General features: G+C 34.2%; 1 protein-coding gene across 1 annotated transcript; it reads left to right on the top strand.

Moving 5' to 3' along the window:
- Positions 1–1,012: 1,012 nt before the first annotated feature.
- On the top strand, positions 1,013–12,245 carry LOC132123978 (receptor-type tyrosine-protein kinase FLT3-like). The gene is made up of 24 exons (XM_059534681.1): positions 1,013–1,137; positions 1,376–1,464; positions 2,275–2,417; positions 2,563–2,669; positions 2,782–2,899; positions 3,033–3,175; positions 4,038–4,168; positions 4,261–4,399; positions 4,565–4,742; positions 4,825–4,922; positions 5,012–5,123; positions 5,233–5,420; positions 8,087–8,178; positions 8,274–8,406; positions 9,042–9,146; positions 9,260–9,370; positions 10,036–10,192; positions 10,390–10,475; positions 10,660–10,778; positions 11,030–11,152; positions 11,247–11,358; positions 11,443–11,542; positions 11,629–11,734; positions 11,815–12,245. The coding sequence occupies exons 1-24, from the start codon at positions 1,110–1,112 to the stop codon at positions 11,935–11,937; spliced, it is 2,841 nt and encodes a 946-aa protein (XP_059390664.1). The 5' UTR covers positions 1,013–1,109; the 3' UTR covers positions 11,938–12,245.
- Positions 12,246–12,293: the final 48 nt, after the last annotated feature.

Raw genomic sequence — 12,293 nt, 5'->3', positions numbered from 1 at the left:
TCAAAAATACAGAAAAAAATGTAATATTGTGATATATTATTGCAATTTAAAATAATTGTTTTTAAATTTATTATACTTTAAATTATCATTTATTTCTGTGATGCAAAGCTGATTTTTTAGGATCATTATCACATTATCCTTTAGAAATCATTCTAATATGATGATTCATTATCAAAGTTGGAAACAGTTCTGCAGCTTAATATTTTTTCAGAACATGTGATACTTTTTTAGGATACTTTGATGAATAAGAAGTAAAAAAACAAAGTGAAGCTATGTTTTTAAAATATAAATATTTTGTAATAACAATATACACTACTGGTCAGTAATTTTTTTTCTTTCTTTTTTTTAAATAAAATCAATACTTTTATTCAGCAAACATGTGTTAAATTGATAAAAAGTGATAGTTAAGAAAATATATTATTAGAATATATATTATTAGATGTTTTTCTTTTTTTGAATAAATGCAATTCTTTTTAACCTTTTATTCATCAAATATATTAGACAGCAGAACTGTTTCCAACACTCATAATACAAGAAAAGAAGATCTTGATCGAATTTCCTGTCCTGTGGGAAGAAGGATGCCACCAAGCCTTTGAAAGGAGCAGTGCAAAATATCAAGATCTTTTGTAAGACTATCGTGAGAAAGGGTGGCAGGTGGCAAGCTGTAGAGGATTCCCGGCCAAGTGAATGCAAAAGAAGAATCTTTTAGATGTAAGAAATATTAATATTAATTATAATTATTATTATTATTATTATTATTATTGAAACATTCTCTGATATTGGCTATATGCAATTAATATCACCGCCCCCCCCCCCCCCCCACCCACCCAGAAACATAACTGATTCAAGGCAATCTACTTGCCAAAACAAAGGCGTCTTCTTTTAATTGCTCTCAGACTAATATCCAACCTGAGGCATTTATAGAGGAGCATAAACGTCAGTAGAAGTGATGTTTTGTGTCATGTGCTGAAGCGACTGTCTTTGTGCCAATTTAAGAAGTGATGTTTTGTGTCATGCGCTGAAGTGAAAGTCTTTGCGCCTTTGTTCGCTGTCCATCCTATTTCGTGATCAGACAAGGGTCGAGGAAGAAGCTGTTATGCCTTCACGCGATGCGTCCAGGAAATAGACTTGTGGTGGGTAAGTCAGAAAAAAGATTTGTTACCTGTAGGCTTATTTGCCAGTGAACTGGTGACAAACTAGTTCATTTTGGACATGCACATTATTATGAACGCATTTGAATGGATTTTATGTGCTTAACTGTGCTATGTTATACGGTTTAATTTATTCCAGTAGCCTATAGTTGTCTATTTATTGTTTATTAATTAATTCATTGTCGTTCTCTCAAATTTGTATTGTTCTGTATCTTGTGCCGAAGTGTTACTGGTGCTGCACTGGAGCGCTCGCGGCAGCGCGGTGACGGACGCTTCAGCCGAGACTCGTCCACAATGTGACACTGATGGATCGGTAAAGTCCTTCTGATCAGCCACTCACTGGCTCAGTACAGCTTTCTGTCAGTAATTCTCAAGCTCTTCTCGAGCAGATATTTTAGCTTCACCCACATGTGCCACTGGGCTGAGGTTAGAGATTCCTGAAGATAAATTATTATCTATAACAAGATTTGCCTCACAAGTGAATTTTACATTAATTTGAATGTGGGCACATGGATGCCTTTATAATTTACATTTTTAATTTTTTTTTATTTCATTTGACATACTTTTGTAAGATTTAAACATTCTAAACATTCTGTTCTTTACTGTAAAAATTAATATTAACAATGTTGCTAATTTAATAAAATATAAAGTAATTAAAAAAGGAGATTTGTCCTCAAAGACTTGATGCTGCTGCTAAAGTGTTATCAGTGTAAAAGGTTTCTCTTGGTGGAAGTTGAAAATAAAAATATCTTTTCACTGTTATATTAGGAAAAATGTGTTAATAACACACCGTAAAACTATTCATTCAGTTAAAGTTAATAGTTACATGTTAATGTTATTTTGTAGTCATATGCTAAATATATTTAAACACACTGACCATGAAATAGCTTGTGTTTCTTGTGATTATTTACCAAGATTCTGTAAGAAGGGATATTATGTATTTTTCTTACTTTGCATCCAAGGCTTAGACAGTTTTTTTAAGAAAAAAAAAGGAACTGAGGATTTTACAGAAATTGCTGTAACAACCACAGCAATTCGAATTTTACTGTTACTGTCAAGCTACTTTTGCTATTTTGATGATTAACATCAGTGCACTTGTTTGTTTGTTTGTTTGTTTGTTTAGACTTTAAGATGTACATTAGAAGAGACTCATTTGAGGAGTTCTGACCCAATTAAACTGGATTTCACTGAAGGACAAACTGTGGAAATTTACAGTGCATGCCAACAAAACCACTCAGATGGACTTAAATGTCTCTGTCACCAAAGGTTTATACCTGTTGGATAGATTTTTTAATGAAATGACTCGAATACATCACCTGATATTCAATATGTCATTGATAAATTATAAGATTAGAATTTTAGCTCTTAATGAATAATTCATTATGATTTTTATTTTATATCCTTCCTACAGGATAAATTCTTCTATGCATGCTTTACAGCCCACTGAGCAATTTACAAATGGAGCATACACTGTAAACTGTGGCAATCATAATGTAACAGTTGTTCAGTCAGTACAAAGTAAGTCAAACATAAAATGGAGGAAATATATTTATATTGATACTTGTACCTAAACAGCATATGAGTTGTTGTTTCATTTCATTTAAGAAATTTTTCTTTGTTGTCTCTGTAGGGAGGCCATCGGTTCCAGTGCTCAAAGCTATTGCAAAAGCAGGGTCTATATATATAGTTCAGTTGGTGTGTTCCTCTGAGGGGAACCCAAAGCCAACCATCAGGTGGTATGGTAACAGGTAACTTGACATTATGGCCTGCTACCATTGTAGATACTGCTTCTGAAGTGATGGTTCTTTGTTGGGAAAATTTATTACATAAAACAATGCTTTAACTACATGGCTGTGATTCAATTTTGTGTTTTCCTTTTAGCCAAAATCCAGAAGAGGGCATGAAAGATAAGTGGTATAAGACAGAGAGCATTGTGGCGAGGCACGACTATCCTCAAAGTCCAGATATAAAGTGCTGTGCCAGTAATTTGCTGGGAGAAGAATGCACTGAGCTTCATCATTTCGGTATGTCATTTTTTTATGTGTTTGAAAGTCTTTTATGTTCAAAAAGGCTGCATTTATTTTTAATTTAAAATAACTGTTTTAATATAGTTTAAAATCTAATTTATTCCTGTGAGGACCAAACAAAATCTTCAGCAGCCATTATTGAAAATCCTGAAATCATTCTGATATGCAGTTTTGCTGTTCAAGAAACATTTTGTATTATTATCAACATTGAAAACATTTGTGAAAACCATGATACTTTGTTTTTAGGATTCCTTGATTAATGAAAATAACTTATTTGAAATAGAAATCTTCTGTAACATTATAAATGTTCTTTCTGTCACTTTATTTTATCAGTTTAATTAATCCCTTAAAAATAATGGTATTAATGACTTTTTTTTTTTTAATTACCGACCCAAAACTTTTGTGTGGCATTGTACATGTGTGAAAACGGTCTTTGTTGTCAATGGGTCATGAAAAAAAAAACATTTACATTTTATCAGTAACTAATTTTACTTAATATGATACTATAAGTTAAAAGTTTTTCAAATATTTTATTTCTTATCTAGAGAACAGATGAATAATTGTGTTTTTATGTATGATAACCAAAGTTCACAGCTATGCAATCCTTATTCCAATTTAAAATGTTAATATTATATATTATCTATCAACAAATGACCCCCTACTTAAAACCCGGAAACTTTAGATGAAAATCATATAATAAGTACACATATATTATAATATTATATTATCAAAATATCTTATTTTCAGCACTGTTTGACAGCATACAGTATATTATTTACAGTAAATGACGCAGGATCGGTTATATAGGAATTTGGTTTAGCATGAAAACCTTCTGTGAATAGTGTTGGTTTTCTTTCAGATCTCAATAATAATGTGGATGTGCAAAAGGCTCAGACGATTTTCCTAAAATCTGGTCAGTCTCTGCTACTCCGATGCACCATAAACTCTATGGACGTCCCTGAATTGAGATGGCAATTCAATAACACAACTGTAAGATGTGGATACTGACCATAAAGAAATATTAAATCGAAGTTTCACTGCTCTGACCATTTGATCAGTTTTCATTTTTTTTTTCTATTCAGGTCAAGGGAATCACATCGATATATTTTGCAGAATGGACAGAATACTTCTTTATCGAATCAGTGAACGTGACACATTGTGGGGAGTATATCTGCATATCTAAAAACAACCAAGCTAGGAAGACCTCTGTCAAGGTCTTTGGTAAGTAAAACCATTGCTCTTTGTATTAAAAAAAAAAATTAATATATGATTTTTAAATAGAATACACAGCGATCAGTGAGCTTCTTCTAATGTGTGACAATCATTTATTGTGCAAATAATAATTAAAGTGATAATTTTTTTCTATGGGCGATCCTTCCTTGAAAGAAAATGACAAAATCGACATACTGGAGTTGAATGAGAACAACAACATACTAGTACAAAATAAGGCAAGCTTCTGCTTCCAGGCTAAAGTGTTTTCCTACCCAAAAGCCCAGTGTCAGTGGATTACACCAAATCAAATCAAAATACAGTGCAGAGAGACTCATTACTCTAACTTTAATAGGTATTAACCTCATTCTGTACATTCCAATGCAAATGATAGAGTGTGTTGTTGTGTTTGCTTATTTTGTTGATTCTCTCATTAGTGCATTTGAGCTGTGTAACCCTGAACCAGGCCAATATCAAATTAAATTAAAGACTCAGCAATATAGTGTCATAAGGAATATGTCTCTCTGCATTTCAGGTGAGTGCTCATAAACAATTTGACTGATAAATAATGAGAAGTTAAATTTGAAATTATTACATGAAGTTTATATGCAATGCATTTTGCAGACATTCCTAAAATTGCAATAAAATTACAAAATGATTCAAACATCGTCTCTTGTGAAACTCAAAGCTCCATACCTGCAAATGTATCCTGGAAGATCTGCCCATCATACCCCAAGTAAGAAGCATAGAAAACCAATGGTATTAACATGAAATGAATGTTTTTTTTTGTTGTTGTTGTTTTTTTGTGCTATTTTATTAAACTATGCATCTGTATATTTTTGCAGATGTATTGATTCTGAAAACTGGAAAGATATACCTGTTGCCAAGCCCAAGGTCATGGATTCAGATCAGTTCTGTCAGAAGAAAATTGAGTTTTCCAGACTTCACTCGAACAGGGAAGACCATCTTATCAAATGCTGCATCACTAACATAGCAGGGACTCGCTGTAGTGAACAATTACAACTGCCAACATGTGAGTCTAAACTCTTAGGTTGAATACTAGATTCAGTAGAGTTAGCCTAAATGCAGACTAGCATATTATCTTATTAGATCTTAAATAAGGATTTCATAACTCTTTAAACTACCTTTCAAAACTTTTGGATTTAATTCAGCAAGGACACATTAAATTTTTCGAAAGTGACAGTAAAGTATTTTACATTGTTGCAAAGGATTTCTATTTAAAATGAAATTCTTTTGAACTTTCTATCCATCAGAGAATCCCAAAAATTATTTGATAGCAAAAGAAATTTTATCAGCTAACACTGAAATGTTTGAACATTGAATCAACATGTTGCGTATCAGACCCGAACCAGACAAATTAAAGAGTCGATCAGGTCCGTGGTTGAATGGACCAGGTCCGATGTTGTAAATCATTCCTAGTGCCAGAGTCAGAAGCAAGATAACCAACCAACCAACTCTTTCACAGAACAGCTTTCAAAATTAACACCACTAGAACAATTATTGACAATTTCAATTCAGAGAAGAGATTGTCAAATTTGGGGCAAGTAATCGAGATGCAACGCCAGCCATCACATGAGAAAGATAAACAAGATCCTTGGATTGACTTCCCCCACTTAGCAGAACCAAACTGAAATTCCGAAGGGGACCTTTTAACCTCTGGTCACCACAGAACATCCTTATTTCAGAGAATTGCACATAGATGGGCCAAAATGAACTCAAAAGGACTTGAATGAATATCAGTCCATCCCTTAACTCCATATTCATTTATACGTAACCCACACATTTGACTATCATGTTTATAATCACTTATTGTGTATGTCTTTTAATATCTATAGAATAGCTTAAGGATTCATATTCATGTTTAGTATGTATGTGTTTGAATCTGCTTGCTTGAAATATTTCTGACCATTAGTTATTTGTCAAATGTATCATATTCTTGTTATAGAAATCATGTCCAAAATTATACCCTGCAAGAGTGGGAAAATTCAGACCACGTGCTTGATAAGATAACATATGATTTATGATACCCCGAGCAAAGACGATATCTAATTGGTCAAGACAACATTTGAGGTGTGGCCAAAAGAGTTTAAATACTCAAGACACCATCAAATTCTGCTTTTAGCGTTTGCTCCTAGTCATGCTTTTAGTCATGAATTTTAGCGTTCTTTGAGCGCGGTTCCAGCGTGCTTCGGCCTGCACGCCTGCTGCTACTTAGCCACGATGAGAAGAAACACCACCTAGTCTCGTCAAACTTTACTTCTGTTCTTTTACTTTAGTTTCTTTTCTTTTCCGTTGAGAGTTTTGTGTTCTGATTTAAGTTTTGTAACGCCAGTCTCCGAGTCTGACCTCGACTGCCTGTTCAACTTCAACCAGCCACACAACTCCGCATCATCAGCCAGCGCCCAACCACGTGCTACCCAAGATGTCACTTCAATGACTACTGAACTTCCAGCCAATCAGCAACCTCGGGAAACCCCCTTTCCAATGACAACAAAGGGAACCCCTTTACACAACCAACGCATGTTACTTTACCTCCAGACTCTGATCTGTACTGGAGTGTCTAATATAATTTTAACCTCATTGAGGAACTCAATGCGAGGTTTAATTAAGTGATTGATGGTTGTTCAAGTCTATGCAATTTAACGTATTGCTGTAAACTTGGGATTCCACATTTCCATTCTCTTAAACTCATCTTTCCCTAACTTTCTATCTTCCTGCAACTTGTGTGAATGTGTGAGTGCATGCGTTTATGTGTTAGATTAGTTTATATGTCTTAGATTTATCTAATAAAGCCTTATTCATATTGAAAAGAGAAGTATCTTGTGTTTTGTGCTTACAGGTTAATGTCTTAAACTGCCAATCTTATTACTGTGCTAATTAATAGTGTTTTCACTATAGTTTGGATATTAATATCCAGCGCAGATTTGATGTTAAACGGCTCGTTCAGTGAATTGCAGGGCATCTCAATGATCAGCCGTGAAACAGTGATTCTGTTCAAATTCCCTTTTAAAATATTAAATGATTCCCTTTGAGCTAAATTGACCTGTTTCCGTTACATTAGAATGATTTCTGAAGGATCATGTGAAGACTAGAGTAAAGGCTGGTGAAAATTTGCCATCACAGGAATATATTACAGTTTAAAATATATTCAAATAGAAAATATTTATTTAAATTTCTAATAACATTTCACAATATTACTGTATTTGTTTTATCAAATGCATGCAGCTTTGGTGAGCATAACAGACTTTCGAAAACAAAAATCTTACCAACCGCAAACTTTTGAACTGTAGTCAAGGACTAATAATGTGAACACTTCCCCATATATTTACATATTTCTATATGTAAATATGTGGATAATATTTTTACACCACATACAGAGAAACAGACTTAAATATAGCATGTTACAAAAAAATGCCTTTATTTATAGCAATATTTGCAGCTTTGAAAAGGTATTTTTACTGAGCTCTTTTATTTTCCAGGGATTGATATTTATAAAAACATTTTTTTAAATCTTTCTGATATATGAATCAGATATCACATATTGTCTGTCAATGTTAGTTCAGTATTCAACTCTAATTTTTGTTTAAATATATATTTAACACTGAGGTTGAGTCACAAGTTTAACTAAATGTTTTTTTTTTTTTTTTTTTTTTTTTTTTACCTGCTTTTTTCCCACAGCTTTCTTCAGTATTGATTATGCGATTTGTTTCCTGGTCATCTTTATACTCCTCATGGTCATCTTTGCCTTAATCATCTTTATAAGAGTTAAGGTAAACCTGAACCTGCTTCTGTCCTGATGACAAACAAACACCTAGAATCACAGATCTTACCTCTTCAAACACTAACTCTCACTCCTTTGTTACAGAAGCCTGGGTACCAGTGTCAGATCCAGATGATTCAGATGATCGGACCTAATGACAATGACTACATATACATTGATTTCAGGGAGACGAAGTATGACCTCAAATGGGAATTTCCACGAGAAAATCTTGAGCTTGGTAAAGATCACCAGGAACTTTATTTAGACTTGCTATATACAGTACAGACCAAAAGTTTGGATACACCTTCTCATTCAAAGAGTTTTCTTTATTTTCATGACTATGAAAATTGTAGATTCACACTGAAGGCATTAAAACTATGAATTAACACATGTGGAATTATATATGGAATTATATACATAACAAAAAAGTGTGAAACAACTGAAAATATGTCATATTCTAGGTTCTTCAAAGTAGCCACCTTTTGCTTTGATTACTGCTTTGCACACTCTTGGCATGCTCTTGATGAGCTTCAAGAGGTAGTCACCTGAAATGGTCTTCCAACAGTCTTGAAGGAGTTCCCCGAGAGATGCTTAGCACTTGTTGGCCCTTTTGCCTTCTGTCTGCGGTCCAGCTCACCCCTAAACCATCTCGATTGGGTTCAGGTCCAGTGACTGTGGAGGTCAGGTCATCTAGCGCAGCACCCCATCACTCTCCTTCTTGGTCAAATAGCCCTTGATGCCTTCAGTGTGACTCTACAATTTTCATAGTCATGAAAATGAAGAAAACTCTTTGAATGAGAAGGTGTGTCCAAACTTTTGGTCTGTACTCTATATCTTATTAAGTGTTATGAATTAGTTTTGTGTTTTCCGAAGGGAATGAGCTGGGATCTGGAGCGTTTGGGATGGTTGTGCAGGCTACAGCGTATGGGATCAGCAAGCCAGGAGAGTCTATTCAGGTAGCAGTTAAAATGTTAAAAGGTAAGAAATTGCATAATTTAACAGCATTAAAATCTATATCTGTATACATCACTGACATTTTGGAATATGACGGTAAATGTGTGCTTTGCATTGTTCATTTATGAATTAAACAGACAAGCACCAAGCAGTGGAAAAGGAAGCTCTGATGTCTGAACTGAAAATGCTGACTCATATTGGACACCATGAAAACATTGTCAACTTGCTCGGAGCTTGTACAAGCTCAGGTAAAATTTGGAGAAGTCATGAGTTTCTGAATCATATCCTCTGATGAATGCATCTACTGCATATATATATATATATATATATATATATATATATATATATAGAGAGAGAGAGAGAGAGAGAGAGAGAGAGAGAGAGAGAGAGAGAGCAGTATTGTTTCCGGTAGTATTTTTTCCATTCATTTTTCCCATAGTGATTATGAAAAAGTCTTTATTAACATGTTGTAAGCCATGAACCAAGCCAAACTGCTATAAAGTGAATCACAACATTACAAACATTAATTTGAGGCCACTATTTGAAAATGATGGCTTAAGCGAGGGAAAGAACTACAATCCCATGAAGCATTATGAAAAACATAATCAAATTAAAAACAACAGCGGAATATAAAACTATTAATTTAAAGTTGTTGATTATATGTATAGAAACAATATATACGTTTATTGCAAACTAACCATATGTTAAAATTTTACAGGATCGTGGGTAATGTAGTAGGTAATGTAGTCAATGTAGAAAATTAATGGGGATTTTACTTGTTGAACCTACTTGATTATTATTGGTCGGTTGTTTGACCATTAAAAAAGCAGGATAATATACAGTCAGCTGGTCCTTAAAACCAAATTTCATAGATTTTTTTGTTTGTTTGTTTGTTGTTTTTTTAAATCCGCAGGTCCTATTTACCTGATATTCCAGTACTGCTGTAACGGAGATCTCTTGAACTATCTGAAGAGCAACAGGGAACGTTTTCACAAATATCTGACGGACGCTTTCAACAGGGACAGATTCAGGGGCCTCTACCACAACTTCCAGCAGAAGAGAAACTCCAGGTTTGCATAAATGTCCAAGCAGAGAATTACAGCAGTGGCCTTTTCAACAAAGAAAAAAACCTCTCTCTCTCGTGTGAACGAGAGGGAAATGAATATATTGTGCTAAAGTGGAACCGTAAATGTAAAGCACATAAATTAATAAACTGTCGTTACTGTAAATGACTGTGTGCTTCTCTCCCCTTGTTGTGCCTCCACAGTGATAGCAACCAATTCGTGCACATGACACTTGCAACCAAAGGTCAGGAGAACGAGGCGCTCCTCAGTCCTGTGTCTACTGTTGAGGGTAGGTGGAGAAAGGGAGAATCTGAATTTTTTCATCAATTGTATGAATTAAATTGACTTTTAAGAGGGTCAAAAAAAATGCGATTGCACATGTGATTGCTCATTTGGTTTTTTAACAAACAACTAATAATAATTTAAAAATACATATTAGAAAATAAACAACTGTTCATGTTAATTCTCTAAAGAAATGCTTGAATGTGAAGACAAACATCAAGAAGAGGAACTTCACAGTCTCACCTATGATGATCTTCTGAGTTTTTCTTTTCAAGTCGCAAAGGGCATGGAGTTCCTGTCCTCTAAAAATGTGAGCTTAACTTTCTGATCATGATACTTCAAACCAACAGCTTTATTAACTTATTTTTAAACGTTTTTTCTAATGTTATCTCAGAATGCTACATGAGCATGTCACAGCCTATAGCTTCTGTACACTTTGTACATTCAATCCATTTTTAGACATATTTGGCTTGATGAGTGCTTCATTTCTTGATTTTTTTTTATTATATTGTTATAAAGTCAATGTAAAAAAGGCTATAGTAAACTATTTTCTGCCTACAGTGTATCCATAGGGACTTGGCAGCCAGAAATGTTTTGGTGACACATGGCAGACAGGTGAAGATCGGTGACTTTGGCCTCGCAAGAGACATTGAACATGATTCCAACTATGTTGTAAAAGGAAATGTAGGTATTGTGTGTGCATATGTGATAGCCTTGATGTGACTGGTCTTTATTTATCTGACTTGTATTTATAATTGTATACATGGCATTCTTGCAGGTATGTTTGCCTGTGAAGTGGATGGCTCCTGAGAGTATTTTCAAAGGGGTTTACACAATGCAGAGTGACGTCTGGGCCTATGGCATTCTGCTATGGGAAATCTTTTCTCTAGGTCTCTCTCTCTGCTGTATACAGCTATTAATATGTATTTAGCCAAGAAAATTCTTATAAATCACTATTTTGTACTTATTATTAGGAGTCACCCCATATCCTGGAATAACTGTGAATGATGCATTCTACAGAATGATTGAAAGTGGATATCACATGGAGCAACCCTATTATGCTGAAGAAACTGTGTAAGTACCTCTATATAAATATAATTAGTATTTTATATAGTTAAATACTGGGCAATGATATTTAAAATGTGTTTGTGTATGTTTAGTTACAAGGTAATGTGTCGCTGCTGGATGCTCGATCCTGTCGACCGGCCTTGTTTTTCCAAGCTTGTAGCTTTCATGGAAAAAGAGCTGTCTGCTTTGGAAGAAAGGGTGACTTTTATGTGAAAGTTATTTTAAAAATGGGCTAAAATTGTTGGTGGATGCACACTTACTGTGATATCTGTCTACAGCTGTATTACAATGTTGGAGGATACTGCCACATTGACATAACATACCAGAATGCACCCATGACCCCTGATGCTACACTGATGGAGAAAAAACTGAATGTCTACCAGTCCGACACTGAGAATTGAGATGAAAGCAAAGCAGTGGACGATCCTGGAGCAGAACAGAATCTCTCGTTTGAACATGGGAGTTTAAGCCTTGCATTAGCCTATTAACAAATTTTATGTATCTTCCCAATTTTAAATAGAATTACAGAAAGTATACCTTACCACTGTAACAGCTGAATAACCTGTTTCTGTACTCCATACTGAAGGTTTACCAGAGATGCTCTGCTTGAGAAGTACAACAGATTATAAATTATTTTATTTTTATTATATTTTGCTGCATTTTGCAGGTGAAATTGCTCTATTTTTATAACAAAAAAAAAATTAATCTTTATTTTTAATTTTTTTATTATATTTATTCAAATATCTTAGACAGTTAT

This window comes from Carassius carassius, chromosome 42 (assembly GCF_963082965.1).
Source record: "Carassius carassius chromosome 42, fCarCar2.1, whole genome shotgun sequence".
Taxonomy (NCBI): domain Eukaryota; kingdom Metazoa; phylum Chordata; class Actinopteri; order Cypriniformes; family Cyprinidae; genus Carassius; species Carassius carassius.
Note: the sequence above shows the minus strand (reverse complement) of the source record. Positions and strands in the feature narration are given on the sequence as shown.

Coding starts and splice junctions, on each gene's coding strand:
- LOC132123978 (XM_059534681.1), top strand. CDS start 1,110: ATGCGTCCAGGAAATAGACTTGTGGTGG. Junction 3,176..4,037: donor CACTGAGCTTCATCATTTCG/GTATGTCATTTT, acceptor GTTTTCTTTCAG/ATCTCAATAATAATGTGGAT. Junction 8,407..9,041: donor ACGAGAAAATCTTGAGCTTG/GTAAAGATCACC, acceptor TGTTTTCCGAAG/GGAATGAGCTGGGATCTGGA.